We start from the raw sequence: 20,777 nt of genomic DNA on the forward strand, positions 1-20,777 counted from the left end.
TTAATAATAACCTTGAATATAAATGGTCTCGATTCTGTAATTGAAAGATGTAAAGTGGTTGATTTGATTTTGGGAGGAAGGGGTTGAAACAAGGTGTCTGTCTCTGTATAGCTTTGGCTGTCTAGACTCACTTTGTAGACAAGGCTGGCCTCAAACTCACAATGATTTGCCTGCCTCTGCCTCCCTGAGTGCTATGATTAAAGGCACACATCACCACGCCCAGCTTTGATTTGCTTTTTTAATAAATAAATAAATTTCAACAACTTGCTGCCTGCAAGAAACTCACCTAACTGATCACAGTATTCTCAGGCTGCATATGGAAAGAATGGAACTTTGTATCCAGGTAAATAGAAGACAAAAGCAAGCTGAAGAAATCATATTCATAACTAGTACAGCAGACTTCAAGGCAAAATCAGTCAGAAGAGACAAAGACAGTCATCATATATAGGTAGAATGATTGGACAAAAAGGTGTGAAGTGCATGTATATGTGTGTGTACATACATCTATAACATCATATATACAAATGATGTCAGTCTACAAAATTTTATAAAAATAGGATACTGGGCATAAATCATTAAATAGGTTCAATATATTACTAGTGAGTGATTCAATTCTTCTCTTTCATCAATAGATGTATATCTATCCAAACAAAACAGTTAGCAAGGAAACCCTGAAGTTAAACACCATATTAAAAGGACTAAAAAGACATCCACAGAATATCCCATTCAATAGTCCCAGAATACAAATTTCATCAGCTCATGGAACTTTTTTCCAAAAATATCATGTCTTCAACCATGAATCAGATCTGAACAAACAGCAAAAAATACATAATTTCTTGCATTTTATTGGATCATGACTGAATTAAACTAAAAATAAACAGCAGGAGAAAGTTACAGAATTTTTTAACACATGGGGATTACAATTACATCCTTGAAAAGTGTTGCTGGAAAAAAAAAATGAGAGAAATTAAGTTTCCAGAGTCAAAAGGATGGAAATGCAATATACCGAAACAAAAAATGCAATGAAAATATTCCTCAGAGGAAGGCTCAGACATGAGTGTTTGCATTTATAAGACAGAAGGATATCAACTGAATAACCTGTGGTTTCCCTCAAAATCTCAAGGAAAGAGCCAATAAGATGGCTCAGCAGATGAAGATGCCTGCTGCCAGGCCTGCCGACCTGAATGGAAGACGAGAACAGACAACCGCCAGTTGTTACCCTCTGACCCCCACACCACTGTGGCACACACATCAAACAAACAGACAAAACACAACAGAAACAATGAATTCAGCAAATAGCCGGACACAAAACTAATAGCTTTCACCGCATACGAATTGTACGGAAAAAGAGTCAAGATGACAATACCATTAACACCAAGGGCCACGCCCCTACCTTACCTTGCAAAAAAAAAGAAAAGAAAAGTACTCATTTCCTAACCAAGGAGATGAGATATCAATGCAAAGGAAATTCTAAGATGATGAAGAAAGCAAACATGTTGACAAATTTAAACTATATTAAAATAGAAGATTCATTAAAAAAAAAAAAAAAAAGACCGTACATAAACTACCTGGGAAGACGGGCTTCCCACGTGCTGACGAGTGGACCAGATGCCTGCCTCTCAGAGTCAACTCCATGTAACATGTGACATTTCTAAAAAAAAAAATAACATGGGCAAATAATCATGATATTGGTACAGGAAGAGGCATACTTCTAAATAGGAAACTAATAAGGAAATAAAAAGAATTGACAAATGAACTTGCATCAAATTCAAAACCTTCCATATAGCAAAGGAATCAGTTCCTGAAATGAAGAAAAAAACCCTGAGGCAGGTGAAATGGCTCAGCAAGTTAAGTTGCTTGCCACCCAGCCCTGACAACCTGAGTTCAATCCTCAGGATCCACATACATGATGGAAGGAAAAAAAAAAAAAAAAAAAAACAAGAAAAGAAAAAAAACAAGAAAAGAAAAAAAACTCATGCAAAATTTTTAAAAATCATTAATAATAATAATTATTATTATTTTGTTTTTTGTTTTTTGGGTAGCTCTGGCTGTCCTAGAACTCATTCTGTAGACCAGGCTGACCTCAAATTCAAGAGATTCATATGCCTTCGCCTCCTGAGTGCCGGGATTAAAGCTGTGTGCCACCACCATGCAAGAAAAAATATATATGCAGGGGAAAAAAGAAAAGAAAAGAAAAATATGCAGGATGTGTAAAAACTCCTTGCTGTAAATTCATTCATCAGAGGATTAATAACCAAAATATATCAAAAATTTTAAAAAGGTAACACGAGAAGAAGAAACAATCCAGTCACTAAAAATGGACACAAGAACTGATAGACACTTCTCGATTGTTGAATACCCTCAATAATTACATGGAGAAATGTTCAACATCTTTAGCCACCAGGAAAATGTGAATTGAAATTACACTGGCATTCCTTTTACCCCGGTCAGAGTGTCATCAGCAACAAAAACAACAATAAAAAAAATGTAATGCTGAAGAAGTTTCAAGGGTTGGGTAGGGATGAATATTTATAGGCTGTTGTCAGGATAACTGTGATGGATATCAGCATAGAGGGTCCTCAGGAAGCCAAAAATAGAATCACCCCATGATCCAGCTGTAGCCTCCTTGGACATGTATCAAGAGGAACAAACCCAGCATATGCTGTTGATATCTGCAAACACATGTCTATCATACACTCTTCATACTAGCCAAGGAAACCAGCCTAGGTGTGCAACGGTTTGAATAAGAAATGTTCTTTTTAGACCTAGGTGCTTGAACACCATATCCTCAGTTGGTGATGCTGTTTTGGGGCGGGGATGGGGCTAGGCGGTGGAGCCCTACTTGACTAAAGTTCTCAACTGCCGGGAGGGCTTCTGAGAGTTTTGAAGCCTTGGGCTACTTCCCGTTCAACTCTCTGCTTCCTGCTTGTTCCCTGAAAATGTGAACACTCACCCTCTTGCCCCTACTGTGTTCTGGTGCTTGTTACTATGCCTCCCTGCACTGGTGTATTTTTAGCTCTCTGGAACTCTTCCTTCTGTAGGGCACTTCTGCTTATGGTATATTATCGCAGCAACAGGAAAGTCACTGAGACACTGTCTCTCAGTAGGTGACTGTATAAAGAAAACGCAGTTTCCGAAAGCAATGGCCATAAAGAAGAACAAAATCGTTCGCTAGAGGAAAATGATGGAACGTGAGATGTATGTGTTGGATGAGATAAACTCACGAGGATCATAAGCCCATGTGTTCATTCACATGGCTGCCAAAGAAGAACTAACTTAGAAACTGAAGAGCTGGCCCAACAGTTAAGAGCGCTTGCTGCTCTTGCAGAGGACCTCAGTTTGTCTGCCAGAACTTGGCGCATGACCATGCAGCTCCAGCTTCAGGTGATCTGACATCCCTGGGCATCCACATGGGAACGAGCAGACACACATATCAACGACAACAATGTTACTTAAAGAACAAATACATTTAATTAAGTACGTTATTGCGTGGATGTCTCACCATTATTGAACCAAGCCGAAATGTACTTTTAAAACAAAACAGCAAAAGCTTCTGAAAGGATAAAATTTGCCCAGAGAGAGGCGTGACTCCGTCCCCGTTCCGAGAGGGATCCTAGAATGTTGTCACTGAAAGGACTATTTCTCTTTTTCTGGGCCCTTGATGCTAGTAAGTCTGTGTGTTTTAGGATAAGATTTTAGAACATTCTGTTCGGGTCTCACATCCGGAAGAACCAGAGACTCCACAGTTTAGTCCAAAACCTCAAGCAGCTGATGGAGATTAAATGCCATCAGTGTAGGCAGAATGTGGCTGGAGTTCAGACCCCTGAGCTTCCTGCCCAGGAGAACACAGCAGCTCCTCGTCCACGCTGTCAGAGCAGCCTCACACCCCTAAAGATGCCATAGGTCTGATGTTTGGAATACTTCCAGATACTCGTCCTAAACACTTTTTTCTCTTAATCCTAGTTTTTAAAAATATGTGTTAAAATGGCTTTGCCAGCTCCAAATGGTCTTCAAAAATACTATCATTATTGACTATTTTTTAGGTCTACTCATATTTTCTATTTATTTGCATCACAGGACTATGTCCATGTCTTCTAAGTAATGTCTATATGAGCTACATTTGTCCTTAGTATTCCTTAAGAATTCTTGTTTCTCTAAGTTTGTACTATTATTTTCCATTTTACTCCTGAGTTTAGTAATCTGTGTTTTCTCTTTAAGTTTTTTTTTCTTTGTCAGTGTATTTAGTTTTACCCATTGTTTGGACTTTTAAAAATATCAAATTTGGTTTCACTGTTTTTCTACTTTCTATCCCATCGACTCTTATCCTTTTCTCCTTATATTTTCCTTCTTTTTTTTTTTCCTGCCTTGAGCATGGTTTTCTGCTTTCCTTCATCTTCTTGGGCTTCCTTGTTATCTCACATAGGCATTGGAGGCCAAACACACCCCTCTTCACACAGACTCAGATATATTCTGCAAAGTCCTAAGCTTTGGTCTCACTTACATTCCATTCAAAAGGCTAGTTAATTTCCACTGTAAATTTCTTCTTTGGTTATATTATTTAGAAATACATTGTTTGAATTTTCAAATATTTGTTTTAGCCCTACATTTCCTCTCCCTGTTCCTTTCCAATTTAATTCCGTTCAGACTGAAGAACATCCTGTTGGTAAAAGCAGTCCCATGAAGTTTTTCACTACCTGCTTGACCACATAAGAATGAGTCAGGTATGCTTCACTGTTGGTATGAAGAAACCACACATCCTGTTCTGGGATTATTGCACTGTGTGGGGGTATCTTTCCGGGTTTCAGACTCAGGATGTACTTTTTTCTGCTTAAGCAGATTTTACAGGTTACAAGCTGCTAAGGCTGTAAAATAACTCGAATGTCTTTGTATGCTGTGCCATGTCCCGCAGCAGAACAGAGGGCTCCTTCTGCAGGCTGCCCCATCTCATTGGCCTCCAGAATTCCAGATCGATTTTAAAAAATGATAATTTCTTAGAATAGGGCCCAGTGCATTTTAAACAAATTCTCTCAATTAATTTTGTTCAGAGCTGTGACTAAGACTCTCCTGCTGCAGAGTCAAGAGATCAGGAGCTATGGAGGTGGTGCTGGTGTTGAAAGAAGGTATTTTTCCTGCCTGTGTCCATACCTCAAGACGCTAGCTGATCTAGAGACTTAGAGCTCAAAGCCAGGCTCCTCCTCACCCTCTCTCAGAGTACCATTTTAGTACCCCATGTCATTTCCTTGATGACAAAAGCCTTGAGAATAAATGACCATGTCATCCAACACCTTCCTCAGGACAAAAAGGTTCACAAGTTGGTGTTGGAAGCAAATCCGTATGCAGTATGGTGAGCTGTTCAGTATAAGCAAAGCACTGTGGATGTTTAAACCAAGGAATTGGGTGGCTGATTAATTATTAGCAAGTCTAATGATCCTGGGAAGCAGTCACTAGCCAAATACTTAGTCACTTAATAAGCCAGCAGGCTCCTGGCAGAGCCTAACCCACTGTGATTTATTGTAGACAGCTGTGTGATCACAAACTTTCATCTGTAACCAAAATGTTTGGAGGCCATGTTCCTTGTTGACAAGGTTTTCTGATCAAAACTGTGCAGGCAACCGCATCCTTGATGAATCCAGTGACCAACAGAACAAACTCTTCAGTCTCCCCATGGGCATCCCTCTACAGAACACTGCCTTCCACGAACATCTCTAATGAAGCAGATAGGGACACTCATTGTCCAGACAAAGACATCCCACCCAGGCCAGCAAGCCGCAGGTACAAGTCTTCGCTACCTCCTGGCCAGCTTTCTTCCACCATGAAGAACGCTGTCCTCTGCTTTACCACTCTCTTCTTTATGAGCCAAGTTCTACCAGGTAACAAAATAAACTTTGTAGGGGCTTGGGTAAGAGCAGAATGCCAGGCAGGTTATGGGGAAACAATGCTCAAAGGCTAGGCTAACACCTGTGGCCCCAAAAGTTGTACTCACAAGAAATCCATAGGAGAGACCTGTGGCTGACTCCTCCACTTTCCACTACAACTGTAGCTTAGAGAAAATGAAGTCAGGGGTGTTTCATCCCTTTACTCCATTGTAAGTGTGAATTCAATTGGACAAAATTACTAGAAGTTTCTGGATAATTAAAAAAAAACTGGGATAATTCTAGTAAATCATTATCTTCAAAACTCTCTGTTTATCTCAGCCACTCGCCTAACCTCTGTAGGTCCAGGTAGGGGTCCTGGTGGGACTTGTGGTCTTGAGAGGACTGCAGCAGCTTACAGCGCCCCAAACCCATCACTGTAAAGTGCCAGCTTCCTTGGCCTCCCACCTGTGCCTGAAGGCTTCCGCCCAGACCCTGGCTTCCCTCTTTCTTTTCCAGGCTGTTAAAGTAGAGCTGCTATGTGGAAATCTGAGTGTGTATCTAGCATTCAGCATGAACCATAAGAAATACAAGAAACGGTACTTTGCTTGGAGCAATGTATACAGACTCCTGGATTTAACCTGGCAATGAAAACAAATCAGGGGGTATCCTAGAATTTTTAAATATGTAGAGCCAAGAGATAATAAGAAATGTATTGTTTTGCAGCAGAAGGAATCCATTCTCATCTTCCCTGGTGCCTGCAGGATCTTGAGGGTTGGGTAGAGTCAGAAAGTGGTCTTTCATCTCCGTTACTTTGGCTGTGTGCTTTATACATACAAAGAGACACTGACAATGCACAATAGAAAATCTCATGGGAGGTATGATTATCTTGATAAATCGAGTTTCCTCTCTAAGTATGTGCAATTAAAGACCGCTTACTGCGAACTGGTTTGTAGAGCTTCGTGCTGGGGGAATGAAGGACAGCTTATAGCACAAATCCAACTCTGCTGCAGGAAATACGATATGGAAAATGGAAAGACGGAAGTGGAAAGAAAAACGGAGATCAAAAACCAGTTTAGCGGTGTAAATATTCACTATGCACTGACTCCATGATGGAAGGCAACTACCCAGAGAACAAAGTCATATGATGACTTTGGTTGGTGCATGCGACTCCATCTCAAATTTTTTTTTTTTACAAAGTAGCAACTTATTTATTTATTTAGAATGAGCAAAGAGGGTACATTATAAAAACAAAAAGCTGACAATTACCACAAACATCATAGAATTCAGGAAAATTTGAGATTTGGAAAACCTGTTCTGTTTTGGTGTGTGCCTGTGGGTTTATCATTCTGGTTTGGTTTAGGGTTGTTTTTTTTTAATTTTTTATTTAACTTTTATTAATTACACTTTATTCATTTGGTATCCCCCCATAAGCCCCTCCCTCCTTCCCTCCTGGTCCCACCCTCCCCCCTCTTTCTGCATGCATGCCCTTGTTTTTTGTTTTTTGGGGTTTTTATTTTTGTTTGTTTGTTTTTTGTTTTGTTTTAATGTGACAGGGTTTCTTGTAGCCCCTGAACTAGCTGCTTAGCCAGGGAGAGCCTTGAGCTTCTGATCCTCCTGTCCCCACCTCCCGAGTCCTGGGATTCCAGGCTTGCACTACTGAAGCCCTGTCTTGCCGGGGAATCAAGCCCCCCTGCACGCTAGGCAAGCACGCTAGCAACTGAGCTGTAGTCCCACCATCCCTCTTAGTCGTGTTCTCATTGCCATTCAAGCAAAATAGAAGACAGGTGATGTTACAAAAAGAACATTGAAAAGGCCACTGCTTGTCACCAAAACGGAATGAGAAACGGTGTTAAAGAAGCCATAGGAAGGTGGGTCTCTCCCACAATCCCTAGGTAGACATTACCTTTGGGAGGTAAGGTAGGAGAGAGTAAGAGAGAGAAAGCACATAGGGAAATAGAAAAGGGTTCAGAATATAAGCTGCAGCTCTGTCCTCATCACCTCTAACACTAGGTCACTGGCTGAGCTTGTCCTTTCCCTCAGCCCCATTTCCCCTCTGTCAGGATGTTGAGAGGGTGATCTGTGGCCTTGCTCTGAATCTGGATTCTGTTTGCATGCTGAGTAGATGGAAACGACAGGGGTCCACACACACGCAGTGTGCGAGCTTTAGTAGCAAAGAAATAATTTTACAGAAGCACCCAATGTTACTTCAGTTCTTGTGCGTCTGCGTGGCACGCCACCCATGAAGTTTCGTAACTTGAGGACTTAAAGTTCCACATTTTCAGCTGTACAGCTAAGTAGCACAAGGCATGTGAACTGAGGGTGACAGAAAATCCTCTCAACCCATTTGCCATAGCATAGAAATAACTGCAACTCGAGCCACTGGTCTTCAGCCAGTTCCTGAATTCTCTCTGAATGCCAAGACTTCAACCTCGCTCTAAGGTAGAGTGAGTTTTCTGAGATGCCCGCCCTCGACCAATTCATCACCCGAGAGTGAGGCTGAATGACAGAGTCATGGTGGGATGCAAGACATACTGAGACGGAGAGAGGTTGGGTGATTCGGCACGGTGATCTCCCCCACCCCACCCCCAGTCTTTTAAGCTCTGGTGAACCTTCTTGCTGCCATGGGACAGCCTAATAGAAAGGGAGCCTTGTATTTACAGTAGGTGACTAGTGAAGAGAGGCAAAGCCTAGGGATCAATCAATTCAGATTTCAGTCGGCTTTTGTCTGGTGCACAACACTTAAAATGAACATTGCTTCATTTTTTAACATTGTGCCCTTAAAGTTATTTTCAAATTTATATTCTAAATAAAAAACAATGGGCTGTTGCATGAGTGTTTGATCTTCTCGTCCATTAAGTGAGTTTCTGTATGAACCACAAAGAGTACATCAAATTAATGCATTCGAATTTTAGTGCACTTCAATTCAATAGCCTATACTGATTTGACAAAATTTAAGAATTGGTATTCTTTAAAAAAAAATTCTTGAAAAGAGAGAGAATGTGGGTGCATTTAATTAAAACACATTATATGTGTGGATAAGGTTCCTGAGAAATTAAAAAAAAAATGCTTACTGGCACAGAATGAAGGGGAAGAAAAGGGTTAGCTTTTGTGTTCCAGAATACCAAAAAAATAAAAAATAAATAAATAAAAAACTGCCCTTGATACTCCTTTAACTCTTAATAAAAGGCTTAAGAAGTTGTCAGAGAAAGCATGGGTTTAGTTGCTCCTGAAAGTGTATGAGTGCATATGACCAGCCTCTTGAGCAGTCAGACCTTAAGCCGTGAATCAAATACTATCCAATGTTTCAAACAAGTAAATGTGGTTTTTTAAGAACTTGAACGATTCACTCTTATTGCAGTGGTTCCTACAGCAGGAATGTGACTGCAGCTAACTAACTGCATCCACGAGTGAAGAATGAGTGATGCGGCATCAGAATGAACAGAACAGGCAACAGTGAGGACCTATGTGTTGACAAGCTATGTGGACACATGGCTCCCTTCCCCCAGAGGAATATCATCTTCCTACCAATGCCTTGAGGCATATTTTATTTTAGGTAGCTGTTTCAGTTCTACTTGTGAAAGTTAAGTATGGAAATATGGGAGATAGATAGATAGATAGATAGATAGATAGATAGATAGATAGATGGATGGTTGGATAAATAAATAGATAGATAGATGGCATATAATGTGTAGAGAGTTATCTAAAAGCCTTCTTAAAAATCAGTAAAGAAATGATATTTAGGACCAGTCTTGTTCTTGCCATTCTTGTTAGAAGGCAGGAAAGAGAAAGTAAGAGGAGTAAAGTGCTGCGTGTGGGCCTAGAACTCATGAAGCAGAGAGTACTGCTCAGCCTCGGACGTCCATTACTTAGATGCACTAATATTGCCAGATTTCTCAAGAAGAAATTTCCAAACATTCTGTGACATCAGATTTTTAAGTATTGGTGTAAGAAATCAAGTAACAATGAATGTACCTACAGAATTATCTCCAGATCCGACCCATGCCTCAGTCCATGTACAAAGTGAAAGTTCATGCAGTAAAGTAAATTGTTCCAATAACCCTCTTCTGTATGCAGTCCGGGGCAACCTCAAGGAAATCTGTGAACATCCTAATGGTGCCTGCCAATCAAATTGCATTGAAACAGAAGTCTATGTTGGGAGATGTTTAAATAATCGACCTTGCTGCCTGCCCATGGGGCCTCAACCTAGAGTTGAGAGGGCTGAACCAAAGAACTCAAGCCTTTCACTTGGATCCTTCACATTCTGTATATTCGCCTCTCTCTCCTTTTCTCTCTCTTTCATTCTCTCTTCTGTATGTTTTTTTTTTCATAGATTCTTGTTCACTTTTCAATAAATAATAAAGCAAAATAGTGAGGAGAAGACTTGTTTTTTATTATTATTATTGTATGTGTACGGGTGTTTCGGTTGTGTGTATGTCTCTATACCACACATATGCCTGGTACAGCTGTGCACCAATGAAGGTGTTGGAGTCCCTGGAACTGGAGATACAGACAGTTGTGAGCTGCCATGTGGGTGCTGGGAGTTGAACCTGGGTCCTCTGAAAGAGCAGCTAGTGCTCTTAACAGCTGAGCCATCTCTCCCTGAGAAGGCTGCATTTTAGAGTATATGTTCCGGGGCTGGAGAGACTGCTCAGTGGTTAAGAAAACCAGCTGTTCTTCCAGAAGACCTGGGTCCAGTGCCCAGCACCCACATGGCAGCTCCCAACTGTCTGTAACTCCAGTTCCAGAGGCTCTGAAGCCCTGTTCTGGCCTGTGTGGGCACTGTATGCATGTGGTGCACAAACATACTTACAAATACAATAAAAGTAAATAAAATATTAAAGTTTGTGTTCTACATTCTTTCTGACTGCGGTTGAGTTCCCTGTGTATTCCGTCGTTCTGCCTGATCTCGGTGAACTCCTGGTTCCAAACGTCCCCTGTGGGGCAGGGAACCACTATCATAGCCCCTGCCATTGTCCGACCTCTCAGCCCTTCACCCTTTATCTGAGTTGACTCCCTTCTCCCCTAGGAGAAATGCACTTCCTCCTCACTCAGATTGCAGGGTCTCCCTTTCTGGAAAGGGAATACACAAAATAAAAGTAGTTTTCCCCAGCCAGTCAGGCGTCACTAGGAATCCAAGTCATGCAGAGAACAAAACACAGTCAGACAAAACACAATTGCTTCCACACCTCCTTCAAAAGCAGTTTAGTGTGAATTACAGTGAGCCAGAATCAAGGTCTGTGTGCTTTCTGGAAGCTTCACAATTTCTTCCTCCATTTTCCCCTGAGCCATGGTGCAATACGAGCCCTGGTTTCCTCTTCCTGTTTCTAAACCCAGCAACCATGAATTATCCCATCCCACAGGCAACACTTGATCCATCCTTGGCCTCCACCTCACATGTTCTGGGACATTTGTGGCTCCATTTGCTCCACCCGTGTAACCCCAGACCATCTCCCCGAGTTAAGGTAAACTGCTCAGTCACTTTGACTCTTCCCACAATCTCAGATTCTCTTAGTCGGATGACATGTTCATGTGTTCCAGCTTTGGTGGGGTTGGGAGGATACACTGAGTGGCTTTCCAGTGCATCTCCATTTTGTGTGACTCGGGCAGCATAGCTGCTCTGTATAACCAATATCGCATTGGAAGAGTTTTCTTTGGGGTATGAGGTTGTGAACTCTGCTCGCTGAGTGAGTAGAGAATCAAGATATTTAGAAGACACGGTTAACACAGGATGTGTGTGTTTGAAAATACCTTAACTTGCATGGTTAATATATATAAATAAATAGATGGTATTTAAAGGCATTTTATTCTGTCTGATTTGAAAAATTCAAGTATCCCAACTCAAAACATTTAAGAAGTTAAAAACACATGAATTCTTAAAAGCCAAGAGGTTTCTTTTTTCTTTTTTAAAATTTCTTAGGAAGTTTCTTCTCCTTTTGCGTTTTGTTGTAAAGTTAACTCAATAAAGCAGCTCACCATCTTGAGCCTCAGGAGTTCTAGAGCCTTCTGACCGCCAAAGGTACCAAGCACACAGGTTGTGCACAGACACACAGGCAAAACACTCATACCTATACAATAAAAACCTTTAATAAATCCTTTTTAGAAAGAAAGGAATTAAGAAAAAGGAAAGAACAAGCAAAAGAAAATCTGGGGAAAGATATGAGCAACTAGGTACAGCAAATCTAAGTTTCCAAACAAAGAACCTGGTCATGTTAACATCAAAGGGGAAATAAAGGAACATGGCATCGTCAAAGAAACAGATATGCAGGCAACAGCAGGAGATACAGTGTTCAGAAACGATCTCACATAGCTTCAGTCGACTGAGTCCCAATAAGATAGCCAAAAATATGCAGTGGAGCAAAGATAACCTTTTGCATGGGGTTCTGGGGAGGGATGATACATAGACAGAAGGATGAAATGACCTCCATCTCTTACTGAAAGTGGACCAATGACCTAAATATTAGCTCAGAAAAAAATAATAAACTGGAAGAGAATGGTGGAAAATTTTAACAAGTATGTTTGGTCCACACCCCGAAAGCAAACGCAACAAAATGAAACTATTCAAATGGAATAATATCAAACTATAAAGCATCCTTCACATCAAAGGAAACAACCAACAGAACCAAGGGACAAACTACTGAATGGGAGAAAGTGTTTGCACACCATCTATCTGATAAAGAAGAGATATTCAAAATACATAAGGAACTCAAAATACAGTGAGAAAATATGATTTTTTTAAAGGAGAATTTATTTGAATAGATCTCTTTCAAAAGAAATCATACAAGTAGTCAAGAAATACATGGAAAAAAATCTAAGTGTCCAGAAAATGGATATGCAAATTGTGTCCACAATAAGGCATCATGTCGTCGTGGGGTAGGGTGGCTATTATCAAAAAGAAAAAAAATCATAAAATTCAATGATTTTGTGAGGAATAGGGACTCACACAATGCCAGTGGGGATGGAAATTAGCACAGCTAAGAGAGGAAGCAGCGTGGAGGCTGCTCAGAGTTACAAACAAGACCACAGGCTCCAGCAATCACACAACTAGAAGGAAATGCAGTCGCATTTCCAAGAGCCATCTGCCCACCAGCGTTTGTTGCAACACGATTCACATTAACGGGGAAATGGAGAACAACACTTAATGACCCACCTTTGGAGGGAATAAGGAAATGGGATATCCATATCATGAATACAGTCATTTAAAAGGGACAAAATTCTGCCGTTGTCGGGGATGTGAGCAGAGCTGGAGATTAATGGCAGCGTTCTGTGAAGCCAGCCACAGGAAGACCACCACATTATTCCACTCTACGCTGTCCTCGCCGTGATGCAGACCCTTCCCCACACGGGCAGCTGCCTAGTGAGCTCTTCTCTCGTGAAGCTCTTGAAAGGTATCTAAACCCTGTTTTCATCGGTGACAACATGGGTAGAATCAGAAAACGGCATAGAAAGTGAAATCGGCCAGGAAGAGAAATGCAAATATAGTGTGTTCTCACTCGTTAGTGGAAGCTGATAATATACCAGGAGAGAGTAGACAAACCATCAGCTGCAGCAGGGGGTGGGGAGGAGTGAGAAAGCGGAGAATAGGTGCCAAGACGCAGTACCAGTGAGCGGAAGAGATTCTGCTGTTAGACAGCACAGGAGAGAAGCTTAGCATGCAATACTTTTCCATGTATTTTCTTGATTTTTGAGACTGTCATACACGTATTAAAATACAACGTATTTAAATCACATTCACCACTACTCCCAGATCTACCCTTCCTCTTTACCCCTCCTCTCCCTATCCCACTCCCAACTTTGTGTCTTTATTTTTTACTTTTTTGCAAGATATGCCCATAGGTGCAATAATGTTAAGAACTTTATAGGGTTACCAATAGCTTTCTACTCAGATTTAAAGCCCATTCTGTAGAAGGAAACACATGCCTCCTGCTATAAATCTGGCAAGGACCTATAGCCAGGGAGCTCATAGGCCCCAGTAGAAAACCTACTGCTATTTGACGAAGCTACGAAGATAGCATATTGTCCTCTAAACGTGTATCTCTCTGCCCATAGACTAGAGCAGCTCTAGGCTGTCATTAGAGAAGACTCTTGGGCAATGGGTGATAGTTAACACAGAAACTGTCAGCTGTCAAAATGCAGAGAATAAGCGACTATGGAATGCTCAGCCACAAACACAAATGGGACATCTGTCACAGAGAGAGACAGAGAGAGACAAAGAGAGACAGAGAGACCAAGACAGTCAGAGAGAGAGCGTGCACGTGCAAGGCTCAGGAACCATTGCAGAAGAAGGAAAGATTTTAAGATCCAGAGGTCAGGGGGCAACAGGGTGAAACCATCTCTTCAGGATATGACATTAAGTGTCCTTGTGAGCTCACAGCATCTGAGATCCGCCTGCAAAAGACCTGCACCACATCAAGCCAGTCAACACTACAGCACAAAATGGGAAGGAGTTCGTGCGCGCCCCACACCTCACTGAGGAGCTCTCAACAGCTGACACCTTCTCGGGGAAGAGTCGAGATCTTGTATAAGGTGTGGCCCTGGTAAGTGGAGCATGCTCCGCTGGATAGGCTCACGCCTCGGGCATACAGGCGGCACAAAGGGGGCCCAGTGGGCTGTTAGAAGAAGATATGCAAATTATACAGTTCAAGTGAAGTGTTTGATGAGGTCTGAGGAAAGAGCTTCTGATTACCCTGATATGACCGTTACATGCTCTGTACATGTAGCTAATTACAACATTGCCCTCCACAAAGAGGTGTGAATAGTACATGCCATGTTAAAAAATTAATCATGAATTGTGTTTTCCCAAAAAAAAGAGAATTGGCTGAAGGCACTGAGCACTGGGAAGACTGAGAGAGCATCGTAGAAGGAAAAGATTAACCTTCTGGTTTTCTTCTATTGGGTTAATTTGTCACCAAATTTAGAAACTCTAAGGTTTGGAAATACTCCCACAAAAGCAGTTTTACTTTTTTGCATGTTAAGCTTCACTGACCAGGAGGAACCACAGGCCCCCAGAAGTGAATAAAAGTCCCGCACATCACATTTCTGACCACCTTCCACACTGCTGGCCACTCAACCATGAGATCCCATTCCTGCCTGTCTGTCCTCTTCTTCCTCTTTGCGGTGATGATGCCGAGAGGTAAGCTGGGAAATGACCCCAGGAGCAGGGATCCTTCAGAGGGCTGCTGAGGTGTGCAAGTGTGCTTTGTCCCTCACAACTCAGGTGTCAGGACATGGACCTGAGTGTCCCAAAGTCCAACAACTTCACACCGATGAGGTCCAAATTCAGAAAGGAGTTGAGGAGATCCAACAACATAAAATGGGGACCAAGAGCCCCACCATTGGAGAGGGGAAGCCCAAGTAGAGAAATAGAGGCAGAGAGACTATTGACATAAAACTTAAGTCAATATAGTCTTTTAAAAAATGGCTACCACCATCACCCCACTCTCCAAAGGAGAGTGAAGATTAACTCATATTGCTTAGTGACTGGAGGTCTACAAAGTCTATTGGTGAGAAGTGTATGCAAACGCTAGAAGCAAATAAGAAAACCCGGGAACAGAAGAATTATGGGAAGAACAAAGACAATGGAACACTCCAATTAAAAAATAGACTAATTGTAAGGAAGCCTGTAAGAATCTGAATCGCGTTCTTGAAACCCACAATGCGCAAGTTCGAACGTTAGAATATAGAATCAAAATAAAAGCCACTCCAGTCCTTTTCAGGCTGTTTCCTGCAGATCCTTATAAAATCCTCTCCCCAGCACTTTTTGGAAAGAAGAGGGCTTGCTGGGCATACCTCGGGGAGCAGCAGACTGGAGAATAGCAACAGCACCACCCACACCAGCCAGATGCCCACATCTCTCAAGCGCTGTCCGTCCTCACTGAGAGAGAGCCCTCCTTGGTTCATCTCTGAGATTCTCTTGAGCACAGCCAAGGCCTGTCACTTGGGGATTTGGGCCTAATTTATGAACATCCACATATCCACCTGGCACACAGCTGGACTCTCCCCAAAGGACTCGATACAATCCTCCATTCATTTCCCAGCTGTGGCCAGAAGGCACGGCTGCAGTGGACAGACTTGAAGGAACTAGTGGAGTGAAATATGACCATAATTAATTTGAATTTAGAAGGCACTTCAGTGGTCATGTCTTTCACTTGAGCTAACAGAAGCCATGCTCGCATGAAAACTATGGTTTTAGTGGTTGCAACACTGAACCAAGTTTCTCTTCCTCTGGGTCATTGTTGTTGCCTCCAATCCAAACAGATGTAAAACAATGATAACTGATATCTGCCAGACTTTCACCTCAACATTCTTAACTGGGTGTTGAGGAAACTAGAGAGATTTTTTTTTTTTTTTTTTGCCATGTTTGACAGCATTAAAGAACTGGAGCCTACTAAGCTATGTGAAATAAACCAGGTGTGTTATTTTATTTATACAAGGACCTAAAACAATCAAACTCAGAACAGACACTCCAATAGTGATTATCAGAGCCAGGAGGTGGGAGGAAGGAGGACTAGAGAGAGGTTGAAATAAAAATTCAGTTACGCAATTTGATGAGTAGGTTTTATAGACAAATTGCAAATCTTCATGTCAAAAGATAAAGGGATTGGGCCTCGTGGTAAGTCTTTTGATCTTGATAAAGTAAGGAAAGTAATGAGAGGCTATTTAGGACCAGGGGAGAGCTAGCTTCCTGCAGAGCTCACAAGGGCTACATTGCAGGTCAGGATTGTTGACCCCGCCTGAGCAAGGCCGATCATCCCTCCTCTGCTTCTCCCAAATCAGTTACTCCTTGAGGATAGAGGAAAGCAAAGTCCTACATTTTCTCAGTGGAGGGGGAAACACTTCACATGCCCCAGTCTCTTATGAACCCAGAGTGTCTAAGACGGGGAGAGATCAAAGAATCTTCCTTTTATTGCATCTTTTTATTCTTTTTCCTGTTTGAGAATTTTATAGGTGCACATAATGTGTTTTGATCAAACCCACCCCTAATCCTTCTCCAATCCTTTATTCCTTCTCCCTCAACTTTTTTTCCCTCTCCCAAGATCATGTACCTTCAAAGAAAAGACACTACTTATTTCTGTGTAAGCATTTGATCTTTCTGTGTAGACAATATTCTGTCTCTCATTCCAGAGGCGTCGACTGGGGTTGTGGCTTTGTGGGCACTTCCAGTACTTTGAAAGTGGATTCACAGTGTTTGTCCAATTTCTTCCTGTGCAGGAAAGGCTGGTGTCATCCCAGGGGAAAAGCAGTGCATTTTGTTGAAAGGGAAATGCAAAGAAATAGCATGCACTTCCACCGATGACACCATTGGCGAATGTAACGACGATCTGAAATGTTGTAGGAAATGGTGGATTTTTGAGCCCTACCCAACACCAGTTCCCAAAGGAAAGTCTCCTTAGAAAGGGGAGAACACCATGAGCCTTTCAACCTCCAGAAAACACAGACAAGCTTTGCAGACTTCTGCCTAACTACACTCACCTCCCTTGCCTGGAAATAAATGTCCTGAGCCCACACTTACCGATCGCTGCAAGCCTCTCATGAATCTCTCAGAAGTTAGGAAAGGGGGAGGGAAAACCCATCAGAGATTCAGGATGCTTTAGAACACCTCCACCCAGTGTCCCCTTCGTTGTTTTTAAAACAGAGTTTGAGAAATTATCTGGGATTTAACATAGCAATACTTCCATCTCTAAATTCAATAACAATACTAATAACTAGAAGAAAATGTGTGAGAAGAACCTCATACCCTGAAAATGTTTAAGCAAAATGAGTGTCCAATAAAAAAGATCAACGTAAAGCTTTAACATGTAAAATAATGAATATGAAATGGGTAATGCTTGCTTGTCTACAACTTAAATAAAAACACTTTCTCTCATTTGCTTCTGAGAAAATAGCATTTTTTTCCGAGCTTGGAGTGTGGCTCAGAAACAGAGTGCCTGAGTAGCCCCGTTCAAACCACTAAATATAAATATGTTTCTCTCCTGATAAGATCTACTTGGAGCATTTGGATAGATGTCTGGCTTGCTGACCGTGCACCTGAGAACTAGGCTAGAATCCCTACTCCCTCTGCCAAAACACAACCTCAGATGACAGAATCGAAGTTCTAAAATTTCAAAAAAATGACATTTCTTTACGTCTATCTCAAAAGATATTTTTAAAAATCCTAAAGTATAATTCTGGAAGGAAATAACTTCAAAGTTTTTCTTACATCTATTAACACAAAGGAGTAAATTATTTGTGAAAATTTAAAACGTGCTTATCGCCTACTGTATCCAGTGAGCCACTGGAGACAAACACACGGCTTTGCGTAAGAATAGTGGCTGCATGGGTATAACAATTGTGAACAAATCAGATAGATCATAAATAAGCCAAAGTGGAATACATAAATGCATAACACTATGACTGGTGATTCTGTGCTCCTCCACTTAATAGCTACGGTAGTTTAAAAGATCATGACAGACACATGGAATTTATTAACAAAATCCCCCAAAAGATACAATGACTTCTCACCATCAAGAGCCAAACCCGTTTTATCTTCCACAGGTGAAGATAAAAAAAAAAAAAAAAAAAAACAAAAAAAAAAAAAAAACATGTCTTCATTCATTGACAAAGTCTCAACATTTCTGTGTGTCTGTACTATATTGAAACTTAAGGATGCCCTGTTATACTCTGTGCCCCTGCTTTGGGTACAAGAAAATCTGGCCTGGTTGGTTTTTGTCAATTTGCCACAAACCTAGACATATCTGGAAAGAGGAATCTAAATTGAGAAAATGTCTGTACGATTGGCCTGTGGGCAAGCCTGTGGGGCATCTTCTTGATTAATGGTTGAGGCAGGAGGCTCCAGTCCACAGTGGGTGGGTGCCATCCCAGACAGATGGTCCTGGGTTATATAAGAAAGCAGGCTCAGCAAGCCAGTGAGTGACTTTCCTCTATTGCTCCCGATCCTGCACTGAATTCCTACCCTGGCTTCCCTCAGCAATGGACTGTACGTTGAAGTAAACCCTTTCCTCCCCATGCTTTTGGTCATGGTATTTTAGAAGTCCTAACTAAGACAAAATCCATCCCTCTTGCTCCTACATATAGACACAAATTTAACAAAATAACCCCATTGATTCAATAGCATCTTTTATGTGTCCTTTTTGACTTATGGGTCATGTGTCTATGTAGACAACTTTCTGGCTTCTTCAGGCAAACAGAGCTTTACTTCACTAAACACTCTTGAAATCTCATTAGCTGGAGGGATGCTAAAACAGGCCAAGAAGGGATTGTTGGGTTTTTGTTTTTATTTTGTGTGTGCGTGTGTATGTGTGTGTGTGTGTGTACGTGTGTGCTTGTGGATGTAAGTGTATAGGGGTGCCTACAGAGGCAAAAAGAGGACATCAGATTCCCTAAAGCTGAAGTTACAAGCAGTTGTGAGCTGCCTGACGTGGGTCCTGGGAACCAAACTCAGCTCCTTGGTGGAAGAACAGCGAGAGCTCTGAAGCACTGAGCCACTCTCCAGCTCCAGCTTACCAAATGTCTAGAGAGACATTAAAGTCTGAAATCAAAACTCAAAGAATGAATCTCTCTTAAGACATTCTGAAGCCCAAAGACATCAAAATTTCAAACAAATTAATGCCTGAAATGAAATTATCTTTCCCTCCCTGGAATCCAAAGTTTTCAATTAAATTAAACTGAAAACTTAAGCATCAGTTTTTGATTCTTCATCACAAAGATCCTTCAGTGAGTTGGGAAGCTTTAATTAATTCACTATCAAGTCTCCTGTGGGCTTCACATTCCGTCAAAGGGTTAGACAGGGAAATGGAAACTATGAAAAACTGAGAAAGCCACAAATATGGCTCATTTGCGCACCACACTAACACAAAGACCTGAGGTTAGACCCCCAGAGGCCTGTTTAAAAGCCTCCCATAGAGCCATGAGAGTGAGTGTAAACCCAGTCTTGGGATAGCAGGCAAACAGGAATATCCTTGAAGCTCATTGGTCAGTGTGTCTAGCCAGGCTGATGTGCTTCAGGCTTGGTGAGAGATGCTCTCAAAACATAAACACGGAGGGCAATCAAATCAAAATCCATCCACACATTCAGACATGTACACCACCACACACAATAAATAAAATTAAGAAGAAAGGAATAGCAAAGTCAAAAGAAGGCAAAATAGAAGTTATACTGCTGTCTCCTCCACAGAGAAGAAACAAAAGAAGTGAGCAATGACAGTCAAGAGTAAGTTGCCATGGAATTCAACAAGGAAAAGATGGGATGTGGTGGTTTGAAAGATAATGGCTCCTAGGCCCCTAGGGAGTGGCACTATTAGGAGGTGTGTCCTTGGAGTAGGTGCAGCTTTGCTGGAGGAGGTACATGGGTAGGGGGTGAGCTTTGAGGGCTCAGAAGCTTAAGCCAGATCCTGCTGCCTGACAGTCTGAATGTAGAACTCTCAGCTCCTTCTCCAGCACCATGTCTGCCTTCACACTGCCATGCCTCCCCCCACACACACACACCTCATGATGACAATGGACTAAACCTCTAAAACTGTAAGCCATCCCCAATTAAGTGAGTTCCTTTATAAGAGTTGCCATGGTCATGGTGTCTCTTCACAGCAACAGAAACCCTAACTAAGACATCATGGAGACCTAGAATGCTGGCTATAGACTGATGACCGTGGAACTTCCCACAAGCAGAAGAAAGGGCAAACATCATAGTCAAAGAGTAGTGAGATTTTTTTTTTTTTGGTGTCATTAAAAACACAGAAATGTTATGTAAATATGTTTTTGCTTCAATCCCACGTGTGGGATATGGGACTGCTTCAGACTGACTACAGCAGCTGACTATGATTTGTCTTGTGCTCTAGTAGCGGTGTGATTTTGCCAGCTGAAGATAGTTTATGTTTGGAATTTGGGGACTCATGAAAGGATTTAAATTCAAAAGCCCCAAGAGGGCCT

At 41.6% G+C, this 20,777-nt stretch overlaps 2 protein-coding genes across 2 annotated transcripts; both read left to right on the plus strand.

Annotated features, from left to right (window-relative positions):
• The first annotated feature begins 5,812 nt into the window (after positions 1-5,812).
• Defb108b (defensin beta 108B) lies at positions 5,813-10,860 on the plus strand. Its single transcript, XM_060390653.1, has 3 exons — positions 5,813-5,870; positions 9,930-10,063; positions 10,801-10,860. Exons 1-3 carry the CDS (start codon positions 5,813-5,815, stop codon positions 10,858-10,860), a joined length of 252 nt encoding a protein of 83 aa, XP_060246636.1.
• Positions 10,861-14,881: 4,021 nt separating this feature from the next.
• Positions 14,882-17,610, plus strand: Defb130b (defensin beta 130B). The gene is made up of 2 exons (XM_021626476.2): positions 14,882-14,985; positions 17,064-17,610. Exons 1-2 carry the CDS (start codon positions 14,925-14,927, stop codon positions 17,243-17,245), a joined length of 243 nt encoding a protein of 80 aa, XP_021482151.1. The 5' UTR covers positions 14,882-14,924; the 3' UTR covers positions 17,246-17,610.
• Positions 17,611-20,777: the final 3,167 nt, after the last annotated feature.

The sequence above is a fragment of the Meriones unguiculatus genome, chromosome 9, assembly GCF_030254825.1.
Source record: "Meriones unguiculatus strain TT.TT164.6M chromosome 9, Bangor_MerUng_6.1, whole genome shotgun sequence".
Classification (NCBI taxonomy): Eukaryota; Metazoa; Chordata; class Mammalia; order Rodentia; family Muridae; genus Meriones; species Meriones unguiculatus.